Source organism: Carassius carassius, chromosome 6 (assembly GCF_963082965.1).
Source record: "Carassius carassius chromosome 6, fCarCar2.1, whole genome shotgun sequence".
Taxonomy (NCBI): Eukaryota; Metazoa; Chordata; class Actinopteri; order Cypriniformes; family Cyprinidae; genus Carassius; species Carassius carassius.
In genome coordinates this window covers 1,123,035-1,146,371 of record NC_081760.1, presented here as the reverse complement: position 1 = coordinate 1,146,371, position 23,337 = coordinate 1,123,035, and the positions used below count along the sequence as shown (strand labels likewise).

At 35.5% G+C, this 23,337-nt stretch overlaps 1 protein-coding gene across 1 annotated transcript in view; it reads right to left on the bottom strand.

Moving 5' to 3' along the window:
- LOC132142168 (lipopolysaccharide-responsive and beige-like anchor protein) overlaps positions 1–23,337 on the bottom strand; it is a 204,301-nt gene that overhangs the window by 159,300 nt on the left and 21,664 nt on the right. Inside the window, exons 2-9 of the mRNA XM_059551824.1 lie at positions 9,352–9,583; positions 8,165–8,265; positions 7,358–7,453; positions 5,217–5,338; positions 4,284–4,410; positions 2,497–2,616; positions 1,121–1,267; positions 578–775 (exon numbers count right to left, since the gene is read on the bottom strand). Of these exons, the coding sequence (XP_059407807.1) occupies positions 578–775; positions 1,121–1,267; positions 2,497–2,616; positions 4,284–4,410; positions 5,217–5,338; positions 7,358–7,453; positions 8,165–8,265; positions 9,352–9,583 (1,143 nt within the window). The remainder of the gene's footprint in view (positions 1–577; positions 776–1,120; positions 1,268–2,496; positions 2,617–4,283; positions 4,411–5,216; positions 5,339–7,357; positions 7,454–8,164; positions 8,266–9,351; positions 9,584–23,337) is intronic.

Sequence of the window (23,337 nt, the reverse complement as noted above, 5' to 3'; positions counted from 1 at the left end):
TGAAACACATGGAACAACGCTAACATATGTCAAATATCACTTTATTTTAAGGTTTCCAAGATGTTACATGTACTTGCTATTATAATAACAATTATTTATGAATAATTACATGCAATTAACCCCTAAGCCAAACCCTAACCAAAAAGTAAATACATGTAGTTAATTGATTTTACTCAATCCCTAAATGTATGATTACATTGTAACAAGAATAACTTCAAAGTTAAGTGCATCTGACACTTCTATCAACTGGCCTAAAACTTTCTCACACTGGCACAGGCCATCAGACTGTCCATACTGTTGAGCTCTGGAGTCAAAAATTGATATTTAATAAATAAATGAATGTTAAAATGCGTATAGACTCCCTTGATGACACTGTGGACCAGATTAGATTAAGTGCTTTTAGAACTGGATGCAGCACAGGTGTGGGCCGTATTATGCTGAGCGGGATGATAAAATGCCCATACTGTTAATTATGTTAATGAATGGTGAGCAGCTAGTTTCATTCGCCCACAGAGAGCGGTCCACCTGGAAGGGCAGCTGTGCTGGGATGGTGAACCAGGTGTGATGAAGAGCATACCTGCAGCATGAGGGCGTGTGGTGAGTGCACAAAGATGGAGGCACTGTCCTTGGGAGAGGACTCCAGACACAGCTGAGCATCAGTGGCTCGAGGATTATAGGCGAAGGCGATACTGGCAGACAGCTTTCCATCATACAGCAGCATCTTATGATGCTCTGCAAACAGCAGGTCACTCTCTGCCTTGTGCTTAAACGTGCCCTGGATCAATCAGAGGATCAGAGATGCTGAGTAGAGCCATGCTGCACATTCATTAAATCTGATTCACCAAAGCACTTGATAAAAGTATTTAAGTGCAATAAACAGATTGATGATGTGAATGAAAAACATGCCTGAAAGGTTCCAGCCAATTATCATATGACTGAAGAGCAAACATTTACATTTAGTATTTGTTTAGTATTCTACATTCATTTTAGTATACATACAGAGTATTTGTGTGTTTGAGATTTGACCACATTGATACCTCATGAAATCAGGATTTTTACCAGTAACTTTTTTCTTTTAATCTATAATAATACACCATTCGGGCAAAAGAATGGACCCCACCTTATATCCAGGTCCCAGATGATAGATGGCTAATATCTGAGCAGCACTGAGAGCTTCACTGAACAGATACACTGCCCCCATCTGACCACAGAACACACGGTTAGCGTCTGCCGTCTCTGATGAGCCCAGAAAACACTTGTCGAATGTCTGAGAAGAACAGGAGGAGAAAAGGTCTGTTTAGTTCAGCTTTTTGTTTTAATTCATCATAATGTTTTAAGTGTAGTACTGGTACACTACCAAAGTCTCCCTACATAGTAAAAATACAGTAAAAACAGTAATAATGTGAAATATATTTACAATTTAAAATAACTGTTTTCTATGTGAATGTGTTGTAAAATATAATTTATTCCTGTGATGACAAAGCTGAATTTTCAGCTTCATTACTCCAGTCTTTAGTGTCGCATGATCCTTCAGTTCTCATTAAATTATGCAGATGTACTGGACAATAAACATTTCTGATTATTTTGTGTGTGTGTGTGTGTGTCTGTGTGTGTGTGTGTGTGTGTGTGTGTGTGTGTGTGTGTGTGTGTGTGTGTGTGTGTGTGTGTGTGTGTGTGTGAGCAAACAATGATACATTTTTTCACGATTCTTTGATAAAGAGAACGTTCAAAAGAACAGCTTTTATTTGAAATAGAATCTTTTGTAACATTATACATGTATTTTCTGTCATTTTTGATCCGTTTAATGCATCCTTTCAGAATAAAAGCATTAATTTCTCAAAAGTATATCCTACTGACCCTAACCTTTAGAACATCATAGCACTTATACATAGCGTACTTATTTTACCTATTAGTCATTTTTTTAAAAATGGCTTTTTAATGAGACTCATTGTTCACATGCATAAAATAAAACAGCATTAAACCGTATTAATATCACTTGTTAGTTCACGTGAATCAAGATGATAAACAAGCAATTTGCTGTCACAAAATGTTGCTCTTTAAACGTATAAATAGAAAGTGATTGCATTCTGACACCTTCAGCAATAATGTCGATCTTTTGTAGAATTTCAACTAAATTGAATTTCAAATGTATTTTGCACACTCAATGGCCAAATTCTAATCATAGGATTTTAATGCAAAGACATTTCACACTCCGGACCTCACTGTTCAAGTAAAGAACACATAACTGAATAATCAATCACTTTTGATGTCATCACATGTTTTCAAAAAATGTTAGCTTTTGCTATTGTTCTCCTGTTAATGCAGTTTTGTTTCATCCTTTAAAGTTTGTGGGTATTTTGGGATTTGCAGCTTCTAAAAAAATATCGACAAGCTTTCAACTAAAACACTTCTGGAGAAAAAAAAGCAGGGCCTCGAGCTTAACGGCTGTCAAAAACCAGAACAATGAGAGATAACAGAGCTTTTGAAACTACTTACATCACTCGTGTTGACAAACCAGGTGATCTCACCATATGATGCCAACTCTCCATTGACAAAGCAACTGATTTCACTGTTCTTCCAGCGATTATAGATATACACTATGGTCACCATATACCACTGTAGAAGAAAAAAAAATAGCAATTATATGTGTCTAATTATATGTATTTAATATGAATATCATAAAAAGGTGAGGGCATTATAGCAGGGTTTTATAAAATTTCTGACTCCAAAACAAGATTATCCCCTGATAGGAATCCACTTTCTATGAACAATCATTCATACTCTGTGAGAAAAATATAAAAATTATAAATCAGTTTCTAAAATAATATTACTGGCATTGCCACTGAAGTAAAGCAAACTATGAAAATATAAAAAGAATATTTACTCTTTATTAAATTGGTAGAAAATCTTATACATGCATAATTAGTATATGTATGTATCAATGCAATAAAGTAAATCAGAATCCTTAGTCTTTAATCCCAAGAATTAATCTTCAGGAATCTGACAGTAAATTTTGGAAAGTCATGTTTAGTCCATCTCGACCAAACAGACTTTTCAGGATAGGAGATGGGACTAAAAATGATCTCCCATAATTACTGCCAGATTCCTGAAGATAACTTCCTGAAAGAGTGATACAAGAGGACGTGGTTCTGAAACCTATTTGTCTAACTGTGAAATTGTATAAAATTGTGGAACTGGAGACTAAAGGGTTCCTGATGGTTTCACACCTAATTCTTCACCTTTATTCTTAATTCTTTTGCAGTTATTGTGTCTTTTCTTCTCCACCAGTTTTTTTTCTGACCCTGCTGACCCAGTGAGCATTTAGCTCTCCAAAGGTCATGCCTTGACTTTGCAATTTTAGTATTGCATCTTTCTCATGGCCATTTAATAATTAAGTTAAATCTATTTTTTGGCTCATTTTATCATTAAAAAAAAACCTGCTTAATAATTATGCACATCTGAATATAAGGCGTTTTTCACTTCCATCCGTCATGAACAATTCTACATTATTTATAAATGATTAAAGACAAAATGATTAGCAGTTATTAAGATTTCAGGTAAAATGTGCTTGGAAATACAATATGATTAGAATATCAACGTGCATACAAGTAGAAAGCAGAATGAAATGCTAATAATCAAATCCACTAAGAATGTAAAAAATATTATGTTTCGTTAACATCTTATGTTAAAAACAATACATTTTTCTATCTTTTGCAGACACTTAACCCCTTGTGGTTCCCTGGGAGTCCTCGGACACTAGTTTGAAAAAACCTGGTCTATAGAAAACTTAGCAATCTTCAAACGCTAACTTTGCTACAGTTATGGTCCATGTACATAGCAACGGCCTCACCCAGATCTTCTTGAATTTCTATTAAATGGTGGGAAAAGCCAGTGAAGGTGCTTATCCATCAGGTAAGACCTCTCCAGAGAGAAGGGAATGGACTCTAAATATAGGCCAAATCAAGCCATGAAAGCTTTTTAGAGCACTTGTAAGCTTCTTTATATTAGAAATGTGAATTTGAGCAACATAAGTAGATTTTCCTTATATACACACACACATATATGGACGCTTGCCCATTCCAGGAGGCATATGGGATCTGAGCAGGGAAGGGATTTGGTTTCTTCTTACAAATCCTCAGACTTGGCCTTAACACAAACCCTCCTTCTGATGTCAAACTTGCCCTCCTTGTACACTTTAGAGTTACAGATGAAGAGTTAGGAAAGTGTAGATGATAAGAGTGCAAACAGGTAAGCTAAAAAAAAATGGTTGAGGTGATTCATACCTTCTGGGGTTTGAAGTCGTATTTCACACAGTGCTGGAAGCCTTTGGCTTTAGACTTTAGAGAGGTGACAATCAGACATCCGCCCACAAAGTGTGCAGAATAGCCCAAACCTTTGCTTGTGCGAAAGCTAGGGATGAGGGAAAAAATACCACAATTATTAAAAGATACATTTCAGAAGAGGGGAGCTCAAATTAATACAGCTTTACTCTAAAAGAAAAAGCAGCTACAGTTTTACCCCTTTGATGTATGAATTATTAAAACACAAAGAATACTTAACTTTGCTTATATTGTATTTTGAGACACATATCCTGTCCATCTTGCATCAAGGTTTGTTATAAAATGTAAGCCAATGGCAATAATTTGTAGGTATTCAAAGAATATTTTTCATCCTTAATCTACGATTATTTTAATCATATATATATATATATATATATTACTAACACTACTCTTGCATGTTACATGAAAGCATCATTTTAAGTAGTTTCAGAAAGAAAGAAAAATCCAAAAGAAATGATTAGATGATTGATACATGGATATATATTCATTTCAAACAAACATTTTAAAGAAGTCCTGTAATGTAGAGTTGATCTCAGCCCAGTGAAGAGTGTAAATCCTACAGATCTTTCTACAGGCTCAAAATAGTCAAAATAGCTCCATTTGCATAAACTAAATTTTTGACAGAAATTCATTAGAAGCTGAAAATAGGACGAGAAGGCTGTGAAAAGCTGCCCTTGAGAAGTGTAAACGCTAGAGAGAGAGAACGAGGGAAATATACAGAATTTTCTTATTGTTCATCTAAACACCTACAGATACTTTAATTTCTGGCACTTTACAGACAAACGAAACGGTCAGCTAATCTTCCTCCATGTACTGCAGGTGTCTCTAGACAGCACAGAGGTGTTGTATTAAACAACACAGGGTTGTGTGACCCACCAGTACAGATAAGGCTTGTCTTTGTCAACGTTTATGTTATTGATGGGGTCCAGGCGCAGCCAGGTGTGGAAGGTGAAGCCGTTTTGGTACGGCCACTTTGCGATAGGTGGAAGTGCAATAGCCTGAAAATACAAAAACACAGTTTTCCAGGTTTTCTTATTCTGTTTTAGATAAGCAGAGTATCATGCACTTGAGCAGTATGGAAAAACTAAAACTAAACTACTTGGAGGGATGTGTTTAAAACGGTTGTGTATGTTTGTACACTGAAGACTTCCTGTCTTATTTGTGGGTTACAGATGAAAAATGAAGGCAAGCGCAGTATTATTTCCTCATGAAACCACCATCATATCTGTGCTGAGATAACATCTAAACGGCAAACAACATCCAATCAAAGTATTTCCTGAGAGGACTGCATTCATTTGGCGCTGTCTCGTGTGGACACTGACAACAGAGGAAGAGTCACATGTACAGTACTGTGCAAAATATTTAGGACACTAGTATTTTCACCTACAGAAAATGGTTTGGAGTTAGTTATTAGTTGTTTTCCTGTAGTGTGTCAGTAGGAACTATCAGTTTCCAAACAAAATTTTTGCCATTATATATATATATATATATATATATATATATTGCACAGTACTGTACATGCCCTATAAAACATCAAGAGCCCCATGCTGCCGGGATGATGGTTAGGTTTTTATTGAAAACATGCAAACACACAAACACACACACACACACACACAGTCACACACAGGCAATTGGAGCATTTCAAACACGTGTAACAAATCAGAAAATATTACATAAACATTTGACTGCCGTCCTTATTTAATAATGTAAATAAGTCTATCCTGAAATATTTATTAGCTGTTTTTCCCAAGTTTCTTTCAAAACTAGAAACTTGCTTGTTTTGAGTTTAGCTCAATATGTATGTTTTCCATCAACAAAAAAAATAAGTTTTAAAGTCCTAAAGTCTCCTAATCCTAAAACATTTACATTTATGCATTTAACAGATGCTTTTATCCAGAGCGACTTACAGTGCATTCAGTCTATAATTTCTTTGTTTTACCAGTACGTGTGTTACCTGGGAAAAAAGCAAAGCAAACCGAAACACATTCCTAAAAAAAAAAAAAGTGTGTGTCTTTTGAGTCTAAATGAGTCCAAATATTTTTGCAGAGATAATATTTAGTTGAAGATCTCATGCTATACTCTTTCAAGTGAATATAAGGGTGATTATTCATTTTTAGGTCAGTTTTTAGTACTTGAAATGAAAAAATTAAAATGATATATATATGTGTGTGTGTGTTTGTGTGTGTGTGTGTGTGTGTGTGTGTGTGTGTGTATACATACATAAACATTTATTCAGCAAGGAAGCATTAGTCTTTTACATTGTTATAAAAATTTCATCAAATTCATCAAAGACTCCTGAAATTTGTTTAAAATAAGCAGCACTACTGTTTTCAACTGTTATGATACTAGAAAGTTTCCTTGAGCATCAAATCAGCATATCAAAATGATTTCTGAAGAATAATGTGACACTGAAGACTCAAATAAATAAATATAATTTTAAAAAAAACATTAATGTGATAGTTTTCACAACATTTCTGTTTTACTGCATTTTTTATCAAATAAAGCATCCTTGGTGAGCAAAAGAGGCTTTTAAAAAAAAAAAAAAAAAAACTTTTGAACAGTACAGTATTAAAACATTCATCATATGCTCTAGGGAATTTGGACTGTTATAATGTGTGGTAGTGTGGATTATTTGGTGATATTATAGATATTTGATATTTGATATTTGGTGTGATGGTTATACTGTGTGATAGATAAAAACATAAACCGAAACGAATAATGAATTTCTAATCTTTAACCTGTCATTCTGTTGTCCTGACAGAGATTCTCAATCACTTTCTATTGTTCAGGCGAAAAAAATAATTAATTGGAAAAAAAACAAAAAGGTAGCAAAGTATAATTTCCAATAATTTCTTATTATAGCAAGGAATATAAAATGTCTGGATTAGTGGAAAAGTGCAAAAGAAGAGAAATTCTGGCATGCAATTTTTAAATCACTAATTCAAAAATCACAATAAATGTTTCCACGGTGTATAGAGTTTAAGGACCGTGCTGTTAGACTGATGTTTGGGTCTCACCGCAGCACTCTTCCCTGGGAAGCTGAAAAAGGAATCTGGGCCATTTCTTTGAGCCATGCACTTCAGAACAGACAGCAGCTTGGCAGCATGAGGAGGCTAACGGATAAAAGAAAAAAGCAACAGCATTAAGAACAAAAAATTAACTCACACCCACACAAATATATACTTCCACGTTTGACTGCAGTATTTTTCCCACACACATAATAGATAAAATACACTATACAAAATATACAGTCACAAATCATTTCGGTTAGTCTGAATCGTACTCAAGCTGTGCCAAATTTGAGAAAGATCTTCTGGATTTAGACGTGGACATAGATGTGTTACTTACTTTAGTCTCACTGAAAACTAAGGCAAGGCAAGGCAAGGCAAGTTTATTTATATAGCACATTTCGTACACAATGGTAATTCAAAGTGCTTTACATAAAAGAAAGTAAAATAATAATGAAGAACAAGAATAAAACAAGCAATTTTAAAACTTTAAAAATTATTAAAAAAAAATTGACTTATTTAAAATGAATTTAAAACAGTTAGAAAATGAAACGGAGGACAACGACATACATTTTTTGTATTTCGTGTACTTTTACAAATTACAGTAAATTGTTGCTAAGAGTATTATTATTTAGAGCATGTCATAAAAATTAATGAACAAATCAGCTTCCATTTATTTAAAACAAATGAAATCCTAGTACTTTATAAAAAATATATATAATCTATTTCTTGGAGATCACACAGAATTATGATTGAGTGCGAGGTGGAGAAGAGAGAGGTTTCTCAAATAGCAGATAAAGAGGAGAGGATCATTACCCATTGGCCTTGTTCTCCTTTCAGTTTACTGAAGAACAGCTTCAGTTCCTTCACTGTGATGCTGTAGCTGGCGAGCACACCCAGCATTTCCACCATCAGATCTGAAAAACACCACAAATTCACACGCAAACATGAGGTCAGTGCTGCATTACAACTGAAGAGGAATTTATAAAAGGTTGAAATGTGACCCTGGACCACAAAACCTTTTCTTAAGTGTAAATTTTTCAAAATTGAGATGTATACATGATCTGAAATATGAATAAATAGGCTTTCCATTGATGTATGGTTTGTTAGGATATGACACTATTTGAAAATCTGGAATCTGAGGTTGCAAAAAAAAAAAAAAAAATTAATAAAATCACCTTTAAAGTTGTCCAAATGAAGTCCTTAGCAATGCATATTACAACTCAAAAATTAAGTTTTGATACATAAACAGTAGGAAATGGAACATGATCTTTACTTAATATACTAATTAGTTTAATTTAATAAAAGAAAAATGGATAATTTGGACCCATACAATGCATTTTTGGCTATTGCTACAAATATCTCCCAGCGACTTGAGACTTAAGTGCTTCAGGGACACAATTCAATTTGTATCCTTGACTATTTACGATCAAAGCCAACATTAACTTGGTCAGTAGAGATACTTGGATAAGAATGTTGTTCGTGTTAATGTTAATGCAGCATCAGAGAAGTTTTGCCTGAGGATTCACATTAAAAGCCCCATCATGGTCCAAAGACAAATAATGAATCACTAAAACTGTGCATGCACAATGTTAAGTGTTAAACAATTGCACAACCTATGCATTTTAAAACGGTATTGTTAGTATTGTCGCTATAAATAAATGTTTAATCTCTATTTTGGAAAGCCTTGACAGTTTTGCTACGTATCAGTGCTGCAAGGCTGAAGAACTATAACTATTCTTTATATTTAAAGAATTTATCTTGGTGTCACATATCAATAATATTTTCTGACTGGAATAATGTTCAGATTTGCCATCACCGGAATACATTACATTTAAAAAAGAAATATTGCAATAATACTTAACAGTATTACTGTTATTTTATTATATAGCACTGCATTGATTATATTATATATATATTTCCAAAAAATAGTAATAAAGCAACTATTAAGAGTGCCACTGATTTACAGAGTGCTATTTATTCTCATCCCCTGTTTAACACACCTGCGATCATGGTGTCGACCCGGTCTATGCGCTGGAGAACCAGCTGGATGAGGCCGATATCTGTGCAGGCCTGCAGGTTTCTCAAGCTCTTCTTCAGCACGGCGGTGAACATACTCCACACCTCCGCCTGGCAAGTGGAGTCACATTTATCCAGCAGCTCCACCATGCAGATGATGCTCTCCGTCTCCTGGATGATAAAGTTCATCTCCAGATCAAACTGTCCACCGACCAGCTGCACAGACACATTTAAACTTAGTCACAAATGGAGCCAAAGACAGAAAATATAATAATAATAAAGGGGTATCAGTCTGAGGAAAGTGCTAATAGGATACATACAACAGCAAATAAACAAATCATATTAAGTGAAAATTAAAACACAAAAAAGTTAAATGGATGGGAGTAATAGCCAGAATATTTAGAGTTGCTCTTTATGTTGGCAACCTATTAGTTTATGCTGGCTCAATTCCTGATATTAAATCTGGATTTATCCCAGGGCTGCAATTCATTCCAATCCCATTGTAAAACATCTGTCAGCCTCTGGATGTAAAAAGCCTTTCCACAACTGGATTACTGGGACAGGATTTCCACCTTGTCCAAACCCTTGGCCATAAGAAGGTATGACCCCCAGCCTAGACAACACTACTGTAAACGTCACCCATTGTCATGATGATAGCAGATGCTACATAGACCTGAACCGTTAACCTAGATTAACCTTAAAGTAATGATATCATAAGAGTCACATACTGCACATAGACAAAAGCCAGCAACCCTGCAACATCTTTTTAGTAGGGATGCATAAAGTCATTGGAATCAGCCGATAAAGGCTTAGAATGCAAACATTGGCAACTTCTGCCTGAATGCTGATTAGATAAACTGTTTTACAACACAGCATTTAATTTGAGAATGCAATTACATAATGACGTGCATTTAAAAAATATCGGCATATATTGCGCATCCCTACATTTAAGAATGCATAATTGGGTAATTTCATGTTTTTTTAGGGATGCAGTCGTCTATAATTTGTTGTACAATATTACAAAAAAAAATTATTAAAAACTATAATAAACAATAATATTAATATACATTTTATTCAAATTCTTTTTTTTTTCCATGTTCTTTTTTTCTAATCTTTTATTACAGATTTAATATAACTGTGAATATAAGATTAAAGCATACCCCATATTTTACATGATTGGGCATTATATGATCTCTGTATTTGCAAACAACATAAATAATTCCCTTTGTGTCTGTAAATAAACCGTGCACTTTATAAAACACAATAATTTATCAGCACTTAATAGCTGACGAGACATTTTTACTACTGAACTAAACCCACTGAATGATAGATCACTTAGACTGCTTCATATGAAAATTAATCAAAAATTGAAATAAACAGACGCATATGATTGGCATTTTGCCCTGCTTTAAATTTGCATTCTGGGAAGAGGAGTGATCGCGTTGTGTGGCAGGCAGCACAAAGAACAGCACTCAAATAGATCTGCGGCCACCATGCAGGTGATTAATGGACCTGACATCCTCACAGACTGAACGCCGGTGAATGTGACTTTGGGGTGAGGATGGTATCAGCTCACACAGAGAACACGTTGAAAAGTGAAGATGCTGATGTCGACCTTGTATAAGCACCTGACTGTCAGAAGATCAGGAGGTAGAGAGAGATAGACATCAAGGAAGCCAGTAAATGTTAATGTGAATAGATAAAAACAACTATCAGAGGTGGATACCAGGAACCTACTTAATGTTTTTAACAGTCTAATAAGAGCATAACATTACTGTAAAATATCTGTACTTTACTTTACTTGTAAGTTACTTTACCATATACTGTGATAAAATGTAAATGGTTCAACATATGCAATTTTAATGCAAAATACAGTCAAGTGTTTGTTTTTTGAAAGAAAGGATTATAAATAACCAGGTAATTTCATTCCTAGAAGATTTGTAGTGTCTTTGTTTGTATGACCCTGTGCACTATCTATACACAAGTATCTGCCCTGTTTCATGGATAAGCGTCTTACAATTTACTGTTATTTATTATTAACCCTTGTGGATTGTTCAAATTCACTACCCTTTCGAGTTGTTCGGGATGAAAACATCCACTCAATTAAACTGCTGTAAAAATGTATCAGATTCATTTTTTTTTTTCAATTTTTTTGCATAAATCTGTTAATCAACCTCAGTCCTGATCAAAACTACCAAATGTTTTTAAAAAATCCAAGATTTTAACTCTTTAATTGCCAAGATCATAAATTATGTCACTGATTTGGTGGAAAAAAACACACAAAATGACTCATTTTCAATATAAAAGTAATTGTGGCTGGATTTTTTTTTTTACTTTTTATAACAGTCTTGGGCATGTCAAAGATTAGTAGCAACATGGGCTTTGATGCATTTTTAGTTTTTGTGCAACATTAGATTTAATTGTTTTCTCCCTAATTTGTTGTTGGTGGCTGTTTTTGCCCCATTGACTTCCATTATAACGACATTTTTTGATTGCAAAGCCATGACACCATGTAATCATGCATTCTTGATTGTTTGTGGTTTTCCCTTTTGGGAAGAGGTAAAATTTGTTATTTTTACAGTTGATCACTAGGTAGGACCATTAACCCTTTGGATAGGCCTGTGCAAAAAAAGGCTTAGTTTCTGGCTTGTATATGGAGTTATATGGAGTATAACAGCAAATTATAGTGTTCGTGTGTGTGTGAGATTCTTGATTGTTGGTGGTTTTCCCTGTTGGGAAGAGGTAGGCCTAACATTTGTTATTTTTACAGTTGATCACTAGGTGGGACCTTTAACCATTTAGATAGGCCTGTGCAAAAAAAGCTTAGTTTCTGACTTGTATATGAAGCTATATGGAGTATAACAGCATATTATATTGAGTGTGTATGTGTGTGTGTGTGTGAGAAAGAGAGAGAGAGTGTGTGTGTGAGACACCTTTGCGCACTTACCTTAATGTATTTCAGAAAATCACAATGTACACCTCAGCTCTTAGAACTACATGGAGTAAACAAAAGTGTATTTATGCACCTGCTGCCTTTTAATGGTGGTGAAAGTATTTGGTTGTTAAGTGATGACGTAAGAAGCGCTGTTTCCGGGTCCAGGCCTCAACTCGCTTCACTTGAGAATATGACCTCAGCAGCCGTTTATGAGCACTGTTTATTCATATTGTTTATTCATATTGATTTATTCATATTGAAGTCGTGGCCTAATGGTTAGAGAGTCGGACTCCCAATCGTAAGGTTGTGAGTTCGAGTCCCGGGCTGGCAGGAATTGTGGGTGGGGGGAGTGCATGTACAGTTCTCTCTCCACCCTCAATACCACGACTTAGGTGCCCTTGAGCAAGGCATCGAACCCCCAACTGCTCCCCGGGCGCCGCAGCATAAATGGCTGCCCACTGCTCCGGGTGTGTGCTCACAGTGTGTGTGTGTGTGTGTGTGTGTTCACTGCTCTGTGTGTGTGCATTTCGGATGGGTTAAATGCAGAGCACAAATTCTGAGTATGGGTCACCATACTTGGCTGAATGTCACTTCACTTCAGTTAAGTTGAACGCTTTCAAACTTACGATATACACTACAGTCTCCGTGCTCACAGCGTCCCAAACACAAATAATTTTTATATATTTTTTTATATTTATATTTTCATTGTCTGGCTATCTGGTACTTCGGTATGGAGTTAAAGGTTAATATTATAACTTTTTCGCTAGTATTCTATCACATTGTGAGTTTATATTAGCACCTTTTGTTGTTTTCTCGTGGTAACTGATAGAGCGTTTGGACACGGAAGCGTTGCTACGTGACGTCAGACTTAACAAGCGAATAGACTAAACAAAAGCAAAGTACGTGGATTTAAACACTTGCATGCCATCGTGCTGGATATTTAATGGTGAGAAGAGCAGCAAGCAACACGAGAAAGGGCTTGACTTGTACCAAAGTTTTAGAAATGATTATGTAGCATGACCCCTCCAGCGAGCTGCAGCTTATTTGAAGTTGGTATTGCATTTTGGTTCATAATACATTATGTTCATAAATTTGATGCGAAGTAGATTTTTTTACAGGATTTTAAGGTTTTAAACTGGCTTTACCATCAAGAAAAGAGGAGCATTTCACATATAGGCCATCTGTACTTTTCACCATCAAAAGGCAGCAGGTGCATAAACACACTTCTTTTTTTATTGTTTACTCCATGTAGTTCTGAGAGCATGAGGTGCATATTTAGATTTTTTCAGATACTGTACATCAAGGTAAGTGCACAAAGGTCTCGCTCAAAACCTCTCTTTCTCTCTCTCTCTCTATCACACACACACACACACACTATAATTTGCTATTATACTCCATATAACTCCATACAAGCCAGAAACTAAGCTTTTTTTGCACATGCCTATCTAAAGGGTTAATGGTCCCACCTAGTGATCAACTGTAAAAAATAACAAATGTTACCTCTTCCCAACAGGGAAAACCACCAACAATCAAGAATCTCACACACACACAAACACTATAATTTGCTGTTATACTCCATATAACTCCATATACAAGCCAGAAACTAAGCCTTTTTTGCACAGGCCTATTTAAAGGGTTAATGGTCCCACCTAGTGATCAACTGTAAAAATAATTTTTTTTACCTCTTCCCAAAAGTGAAAACCACAAACAATCAAGAATGCATGATTACATGGTGTCATGGCTTTGCAATCAAAAAATGTCGTTATAATGGAAGTCAATGGGGCAAAAACAGCCACCAACAACAAATTAGGGAGAAAAAATTTAAATCTAATGCTGCACAAAAACTAACAATGCATCAAAGCCAATCTTGTTACTAATCTTTGACATGCCCAAGACTGTGATAAAAGGTTAAAAAAAATCCAGTCCACAATCACTTTTTATATTGAAAATATGTAATTTTGTGTGTTTTTTTCCGAAATAAGTGACATCATTTATGAACTTGGTAATTAAAAAGTTAAAATCTTGGAATTTTTTTAAAATTTGGTAGTTTTGATCAGGACTGAGGTTGATTAATAGATTTATGCAAAAAAAAGTGATTACATGTATTACAAATACATTTTTACAGCAGTTTAATTTAGTGGATGTTTTCATCCACGAACATCCCGAAAGGGTAGTGAATTTGCCCACAGTGTACCGTTGAGTTTTTGAAAAATTTCAATATGGGTCAAAATAAGATTTGTCACCAAAAATCATTCCATTAGCTCAAACACAGAGAAAGTTGTGGCCAAAATAAGACTCAACTTTACCCCCTAGTGGACGAAAACGTCCCCAACAACGCACAAGGGTTAAGGTGGTTAACAATACATTTGAAGGTAAAAAGCAGATTTTGGTAGATTAACATTACACCACTTATATATGGTTAGAACTAAGTTATAAAATACACAGGAACCAATATGCAATCCCATATTACCTGAAACAATGTCACTGTAATATATATTTATTTATGCATAATAATTATTTTCTTGGTCAGTCTCTGGCAAGCACAACTGCTGAATCAATACTATAAATTCTAGCTGACATGATTTCTAGTTTGGATAAACTCTGTGGTTTATTCATACCGAAACCTCATCTCTTGCTGTGGTTCTTGTTATAACTTTATCGTATCGTACACTTTATGTAGTGTACTTTCGCAATTTCAAAATAGAGAACATTAATATTTTATTAGCCAAAGATAAAAAAGGGAATAATCACTAAAAACTAACCTCTCATCTGAGAAAATGTACAAAAAAGTGCCTCCTAGATTTAGATTACAAATACAGCCTTTATTGCAGATAAAATAAAAAAAAGCAAGACATACCTGCAAAAATCATTCATTAATTTAATTGAGATGCAGTCATCCACATATTATACAGTGGTGAGAGAGGAAACAAATGAGACCAAATGTACTTATTTTACCTGCAAAATAATAAAAATAATAAAAAAAATTTAATCTATTATCAACTTTTTTGCTGAAGTGCTTTGTCCAGTCGTTATTCAAATTTTTTTTTTTTTGATTGTTTGAACTTCAGAAATTGAAACCTTTTTCTCATTGTTGGGGTATTTTTCTTTCATTGTCCCTATAGAATTAAACAGGCAACTACAGTAATGGAAATTCATAGCCTACTATATTTTCCTATTAGTAATATTAATTCATTTGTCTTTGAATAAAGTTTTTCACTTTTACTTTATCATTCTCTGTGCCCTTCTGGGGAAGGTGGGTGGCTCATGCTTTGAAAACAGCGGTTCTATATCTTTCTGTAGCTCTTTATCAGCAATGATCAGAGACCACAGAGGATTTATCTGGGTTTCTTTACCATATCTGTTTTTCCTCACACTCTGTTTCTCACTTTAAAGACTCTTCACAAGCTGATGATGCAGTCACCAGATCCCTCGGAGGCAAACCGAGCTCTGCATTTCACCTCTGAGGACCCAGTGAATTAATAATGGGTGAACAGCTCTTGGTCCAGGGCTGACAATAACAAGAGCTTTTCTCCATGGCGAGGCGAACTACACCAGGGACAACCACTCACACTTTACATGCAGCTGCTGGTTGCTGGCAAACATCTTATTTTAGCACTAAACAAATTACATTTATCCTGAGGAAGACATAAGCTCAGTGCTGGGGAGCATAAAGCAGTGTTGTTCAAAATTGAAAGTCAAACTTTTAAACTAACAGGACACGCTTCCAATGTACTAATGTAGTATTTCACAGAAGACACTGATGCATTAACTTAGGATCGTATTGATTACCATCATGCTCTCTTTAATTTGTGTGGTTTTGAAGCAAGCAAATTTATGAGAAAACCTTTTTAGGCTGAAAATATAAGGGCACAATCTCTAACATACACCACACAACTGCCAGAGAAGCATTTACATTTTTCATATTTGCAAGTCTAATGAGTTTAACGTTCAAGTTCCTGCCTTTGGTTTTCCCTAAAAACACGAGTGTAAGCTTTATCAGCTTCCCCTGAAGTAAATATGTACTTCCTGCTGTTTTCTAATAGTGATTTATGATGAAATAAAGAAAAGAAAGCCCATCACTGATCAGAACAAAGTGTTGCATCTTTAATCGAATCTACAAAGTGTAAAAATTATTCTAAAAAAGCATTTTATATGAAATGAAGAGACTAATGATCTGACTGGACTGGCTAAATTAACATTAGTTCCTGAACACTGCATTCTCATTTCATCTTAAACAAACAGTCAAACGCACACGATCAGAAATGTATCACTTAGTAGCACTGGCAGATCTAATGGATTCAATTCTGCTAATTCTCTAAATGACTATGAATAAAGATGTTGATTACTGCAATTGACTGGTTCTAGTTCAGTAAATGGTAGCAGTGCTCTATACAATCTACCTTCCTTTTGCACTCTCTCAGTTCACTTTCTAGACACTGGCATTAGTTACAGTGAAATCAGCCTACAGCACTACTAATGGGTCAGTGGAACTTATTTTGGTTGGTCAACCATGCATATTAAGAGTCAGTCAACTGAGCAAATTCAAAGTACTTTTTTTTTTAAGTTACTCAGCAACTTTAGTCTTTAATGGCTCTTCTTATACTTTTCCTGAGCACAAGAAAAAAAATCATGCTTGAAAGTGGAAAAATGTCATGCTTTTGTAACTGTATACATCTCACCTCAAAAAATGAAAATTTAAAAACTACTTGAAATGTACATTTTGTACATGTACATGTAGTCCTACCTCCGGTCTCTTATTACTGTGTCTATCAACAAAAATGGCAAAAAAAAAAAAAATCTTTGAAAAATTACAAAATCAATGCATATTTCACATTGTTCACTAGTTACAAACCAATCAGCTGTTTGCTCAAGGCTAGACCTCAGCAACAGTGGTGTATTTCTGTTTCATACCTTATTAAGTTACGAGACTCCCCATCACACTTCGTCTGGCAGTGTTTACAACGTATTTTCCATCTATACACATTTATAAATGTTATTTATTTAATAATTTCCCCACAGCTAGCACCATGCCTTTTAATGTCCTGCTACTTTTGAAACAGATGTAACTTTAAACAGATGTGCATTCCTTTATCACAGGAGCAGAGGATTTCTGTAATCACTGCTCATTCCTCAGATGAGTCGATGGGCTGGCTTTTATCTAATCATTACTCAGGCTGGCCCTGCTATCAAGCTGCTCATCGTTTGCACTGATAGGAGTAATGTTAAAGTCTGTATTTAATAGTCACTATCTAATACAGCAATCGCCCTCCGGTCTCTGTGAGGCTGTTAAATGAAGCATCCGAGTTGAAGCGGAAAACAGCCAACAGGAAACTTTCCTCATTAGCAGGGCGTAGACACACACACGTCCGATTTATAGGAAAGGAAGGGTTTTTACATGCCTCTATATAGCTCTACAATTTTCATTTTTAATAGTTTATTGTGATTTATAACGTTTACAAGTATGAGTCAATGAAGAACTAGATCAGTAGCGCATGTGGAACTAAAAATAGCTTTTTTAAAAATGCAGAGGACAGCAGCAAGGAGCTTGTATAAATAGCACATACAGCGAACACAAACACACACACACATCAGGGACAAGGCCACATAAGGGCCAGAGAGAGGCACTTGTCCAGACTGAATGAAGGCAGGTCCACCCAATTAGAGTTAAAGACAAATACTAATAATTTGAAAATATTGGGGTTTTTTTATGTCAAAGGCAATGTAATTGATGATCACATACAGCAGAATACATCATCAAATATCCATTGGGCCACATGGATAATTGGGCAAAGCTGCATTGTTTTCTCTCAATTGTATAAAGAGAATATCTCTCACAGTAACAATGCCATGCAAGATATGAGAAACCACAGTGTGAAAACATTCAGTGGAAAAGCTGTTGGTTCATCAGTTCTGCTTTAAATTCATGAAATATTTGCCCGGCTAAAAAAACTCTGCAGAATAAAAGATTCATTGTGTGAGGTTTTTAGCATCCAAACACACACTACTATGACAATAGTAACCACACAGGGACAGAGCTGCAGTTTCCACCCCATGACACAACTCAAACAAGCAACAAAGACAACACCAGTGTAAATAACACAGTAAACAGTAAAACTGTGAACAGTGGTTAAGCATGGTTCATTGGTGCTGCGGTACATGCTGTGAACCACAGTTCTGCTTTCAACACCACTGATACTTACTAATATTAATGTAAAAATTAGTTGTACAGATTATTGTTGGAAATCATCTATTGATTATTTTCTGATTAGTCAATTAATCATTTGGTTAACTTGTACCTTAGCCAATGTTTTATTAATCAGTTTGCAGATGATGTGGTTGTGAGTCCTGAAAAATTGGGGTCAGTTTGGTTATTGGTTGCGGATGTCACACTCATTAAAACCAAAATGCTTTATGAACACAAGTGTATTAAGCACAAAATCTGACAACCGTATTGAGGTACTGTGCTGAACCCATTCCGAAACCTGTGTGGGGAAATCTTTCGCTTTTACACAAAGTTAAGGATCACAGGAAGTCGTGGCCTAATGGTTAGAGAGTCTGACTCGCAATCGAAAGGGTTGTGAGTTCGAGTCTCGCGCCAGCAGGAATTGTAGGTGGGGTGAGTGAATGTACAGTGCTCTCTCCACCCTCAATACCACGACTGAGGTCCCCGGGCGCCGCAGCATAAATGGCTGCCCACTACTTCGGGTGTGTGTTCACTGCTGTGTGTGTGCACTTTGGATGGGTTAAAAGCAGAGCACAAATTCCTGTATGTGGGCAATTCCATGCAAAGGTCATCTTTACCATGAAAAAAAAGTTTTAACCAAAACAACAAAACCCTTTTTATGTTGTCCATTTAGGTCTGTAATATACTGTATTAATGTGCTTTAACAAATTTTTTAAGAAAATTGCCTTGTTTATCCACCAGATATGAGGTGAGCAACAATGCTTAAATTACATTTTCAACCAGGCATATTTCATGCTTTCAAAAAAAGGTATCAAAGACCCCCTTTTTAAACTTTATTTTAACAGTAAGCATTTTGCAGAAAGATGGAGGCATGCCTGAGAAATAAATGTACTAATTTGGTCATAACAGCACTGCCTGTTGAATTAATAAGGGCTATAATAAAGAGGTCTTGGCGCGTCAGTGCACTGTCACGTCCATAACGTTTTAAAGGTTTAGTTTATTTAATATGACAATTATAAATACAAATAACTTGAAACTTTATTTACAAAGCTAAATTATGTTTATGCTTATTAGGATCGACAATTCATCTCATTACTTTGCTCTGAACAACCATAATAATGCGTTACGGACGTGACCGTTACGGACGCTTCATATTAAATCATGCATATGGACTGTTGTGATCTGTTTCGAAACAGAAATGATTTTGGCCAATTCAGTAAATGTTTGATTTGTAGAAAGACTTTCTTTATAGTGAATTTCGTTTTGTATAAATTGTATCTTAATAAAATGTGATGATTTTGACTCGCAAATGTACATTGAAATCCATAAACGGCCGAAAACCGTGCGATCATTTAGACACAAAAAACGTAGGCTACATGATTGCTAGTGACTCACAGTGACTGCTAGTGACTTGCTATGGACAATAATGTCCATCGGTTCAGCTGACTGTGGAGGAAACCTGTGATTTGAACTCCTATATGACAAACATTAATTGTTAATGTATTTAATCTCGACTGTCTTCCGTAATAGTCTCTGCTTTGTTCCGTCTGTTTGTTTATGCCTATTCATTCACATCCTAGTCGAGAGGCGCCCTGCAATTGCGCGAGGAACCTGATTGGTTTAGGCGCGAAACAGGCGCCCTCTAATTCGCTAGCGCTTCCTGTCATTCAAGCTCAGGTTTTGACAGCTCAAAGATAGCGTTATCTTAAAGCTATACGCCTACCACAACGACAGATGGATAAAATGGTAAGATGATACTAAAAACCACACACAATCAGGGAAGTAAATTGAATAAAAATCTAGTTATATTAATGTGTCATATCAAATATTGTCACCTCAGAGTCATTACCTCAGATGAGATACCATGACAATATAACAACCTACTTTATAGCAGGCTATATATGTATACATATTTGTGTGTGTGTGTGTGTACACACATACATGTTCACACATATACACACACTAGGGTGACCACCTGGCTATTGCTCTGTTGCAGGTCAGCAGACTTGATTTTGCGGGACAATGCTGGACACAAGGGAGATAACTTACTATTATTATACTAGGTGAATAAATATAGATTTTATATTAGATGTCTTTTTGCAGTCATGTTAACATGTTTTAAATTGCTAATGGGCTTTATAAAAATGACGGTGCTGGCTGGGGGGGATCTTCAGAATAATTTCAGACAGTCTTCTTGTCAATGTCAAAACAGCCACTATGCGTCAACAAAAGTGCCATGATGGTTTGATTGTTGATTTTCCAAACAGATTCTATGTATTTCAGACACGTCACATCTATAACAGGGTTTTTGTCACATCCATAACGTTGGTTTTTCCTCATAATACACTTCATAAAAATATTTATATTTTAAACATTGATATTTTTATGTTCAGCTAAGACCCCTTCATCATGTGGATAGCAATATTTATACATTGGACTTAAAAGTTCACAGACTTTAAAGGAAATCGAACAGTATACAAAAAACTCTGTCATTTCCCGTCACATCCATAACGCATGCATATTTTCCTTTTTTGGGGGTGCTTAAATTTTTTTTTTAGAAAAAAATATTTTGCCTGTCAATTCCCCAGATTGGGTGCTCTGAGAATATGCATTTCCAATTTAAATATTGTAAGAAGGTTTTTTTTTCTGAGACATTTCACCTGTCATTGAGTTCATATGTCACATCCATAACGCTGGAATTGCCCATGTACATATATTGGCTGTATGTCATGTCACTCACTGTAACTTATATGGATAACTACTGAAAAGATGCAGAATAACAGTAAATGTGATTGCACCTTTATTCCACTCTCTATGCACATCCTATATATATATACAGTACAGACCAAAAGTTTGGACACACCTTCTCATTCAAAGAGTTTTCTTTATTTTCATGACTGAAAATTGTAGAGTCACACTGAAGGCATCAAGGGCTATTTGAGCAAGAAGGAGAGTGATGGGATGCTGCGCCAGATGACCTGGCCTCCACAGTCACCGGACCTGAACCCAATCGAGATGGTTTAGGGGTGAGCTGGAGCGCAGACAGAAGGCAAAAGGGCCAACAAGTGCTAAGCATCTCTCGGGGAACTCCTTCAAGACTGTTGGAAGACCATTTCAGGTGACTACCTCTTGAAGCTCATCAAGAGAATGCCAAGAGTGTGCAAAGCAGTAATCAAAGCAAAAGGTGGCTACTTTGAAGAACCTACAATATGACATATTTTCAGTTGTTTCACACTTTTTTGTTATGTATATAATTCCACATGTGTTAATTCATAGTTTTGATGCCTTCAGTGTGAATCTACAATTTTCATAGTCATGAAAATAAAGAAAACTCTTTGAATGAGAAGGTGTGTCCAAACTTTTGGTCTGTACTATATATATATATATATATATATATATATATATATATATATATATATATATATATATATATATATATGTCAAATAAATCAGAGTCAGAATACAGTGAAATCTAGATTACACAGCAGTTCATCATTTTTTCTTATAACAGCTTAATCATAACTGTTCTCAAGGTTAAAGGAGATAGCACACCACTAAAAAGTCATGTAAATCACTGTAACAAACACTTCAGTAAATGAAGTGGTTAAGTTCACTCACTCATGTTCAGCAAGATAAATCATAGTTAAACTACAAAAAACTCTACATATGAAGCATCTGATCTTTTCTGAAGGCGTGTCACTGCTCTTCAATACACAAAACACATCAATTTTGCAACCATTTAACTGCGGTGAGAAAAGATCAAGAGAAAATCTAAACAGTCAACCAGTTCCTTTCACACCATCTGCTCTCTAAATACAGAATACAGATTGCACACAAACTATTTATTTTCAGCCAAATCAGAAAGTGATCAGATATTTCGAAGTGGCAAGCATCGCTAGAATACATTTAATTTCTACAATTTCATTCAAAGACTCGTAATGCTAAATATAATACATCATGCCTCACAATCAGAAAGTTGTTATGTTTAAGATGAACCCATTGCTTGAACACAATGCATTGTCTTGCTATGGTTGGAATTTCTGAGATTTCCCATGATTACAACAAGCTCTATTGTTTGGTGGAGATGGTTCGCTCGGTTTCTATTTCCTGAAATAGAGAGAGTGCTGTTGCTACAGTTTACTTTATCCCAAGAGTCATGTAAGCAGTTTCCACAGCTGGCTGCTGTTTTAATCACCACTGCACAACAGTCACCCGCCTAAAAGATGCTTGGAGCATTGCTACTACAGGCACTGATGTGATTTTAACTGCACAAAGCAGTGGAGAATTACAGGCACCCAATTAATCACATAATAATTGAAACCATGATTTAAAAGTCTGCAGTTTCATTAAAAAAAAAATACAGTCTGTATGTGATGCATGCTTCAAAGCATAAAGGCTCCCTATTGTTCTGTCTTACTGCATGTACGCATGGGGCTCGTGATACAGCGTTTTCAGAAGCCCCAGAGCAAATCATGCTCCACAGTTTGAGTTTTTGAAGCTTGAAAAGTCCCTTCGCTTCATGTCTGCAATGTGGTTAGTTTTTAACATGCATTGGGACCACAAAGCGCTTCAGTTTCACTTTATTTTCGCATTTGCGTTCTTCCAAACATTTTTGTAACAAAAAGCACTGTGGTGTTTGTGGTGTTCACAGCATTTCCCCACATTAGTAAAGAGAAGCTTATTAAAAACAACACAGAGAAGCTCAAAAGGTAATTCACAATTTTTTCCAAAATGCTAAAAAATAGGCTTGAGGACTGAAAGTTAAGAAGTTTTACACAAATACATAACTTTTGCAATATAACATTTAAAAGGAGAAAGTTTTGTGAATGTAATATAAATTAAATTTTTCTA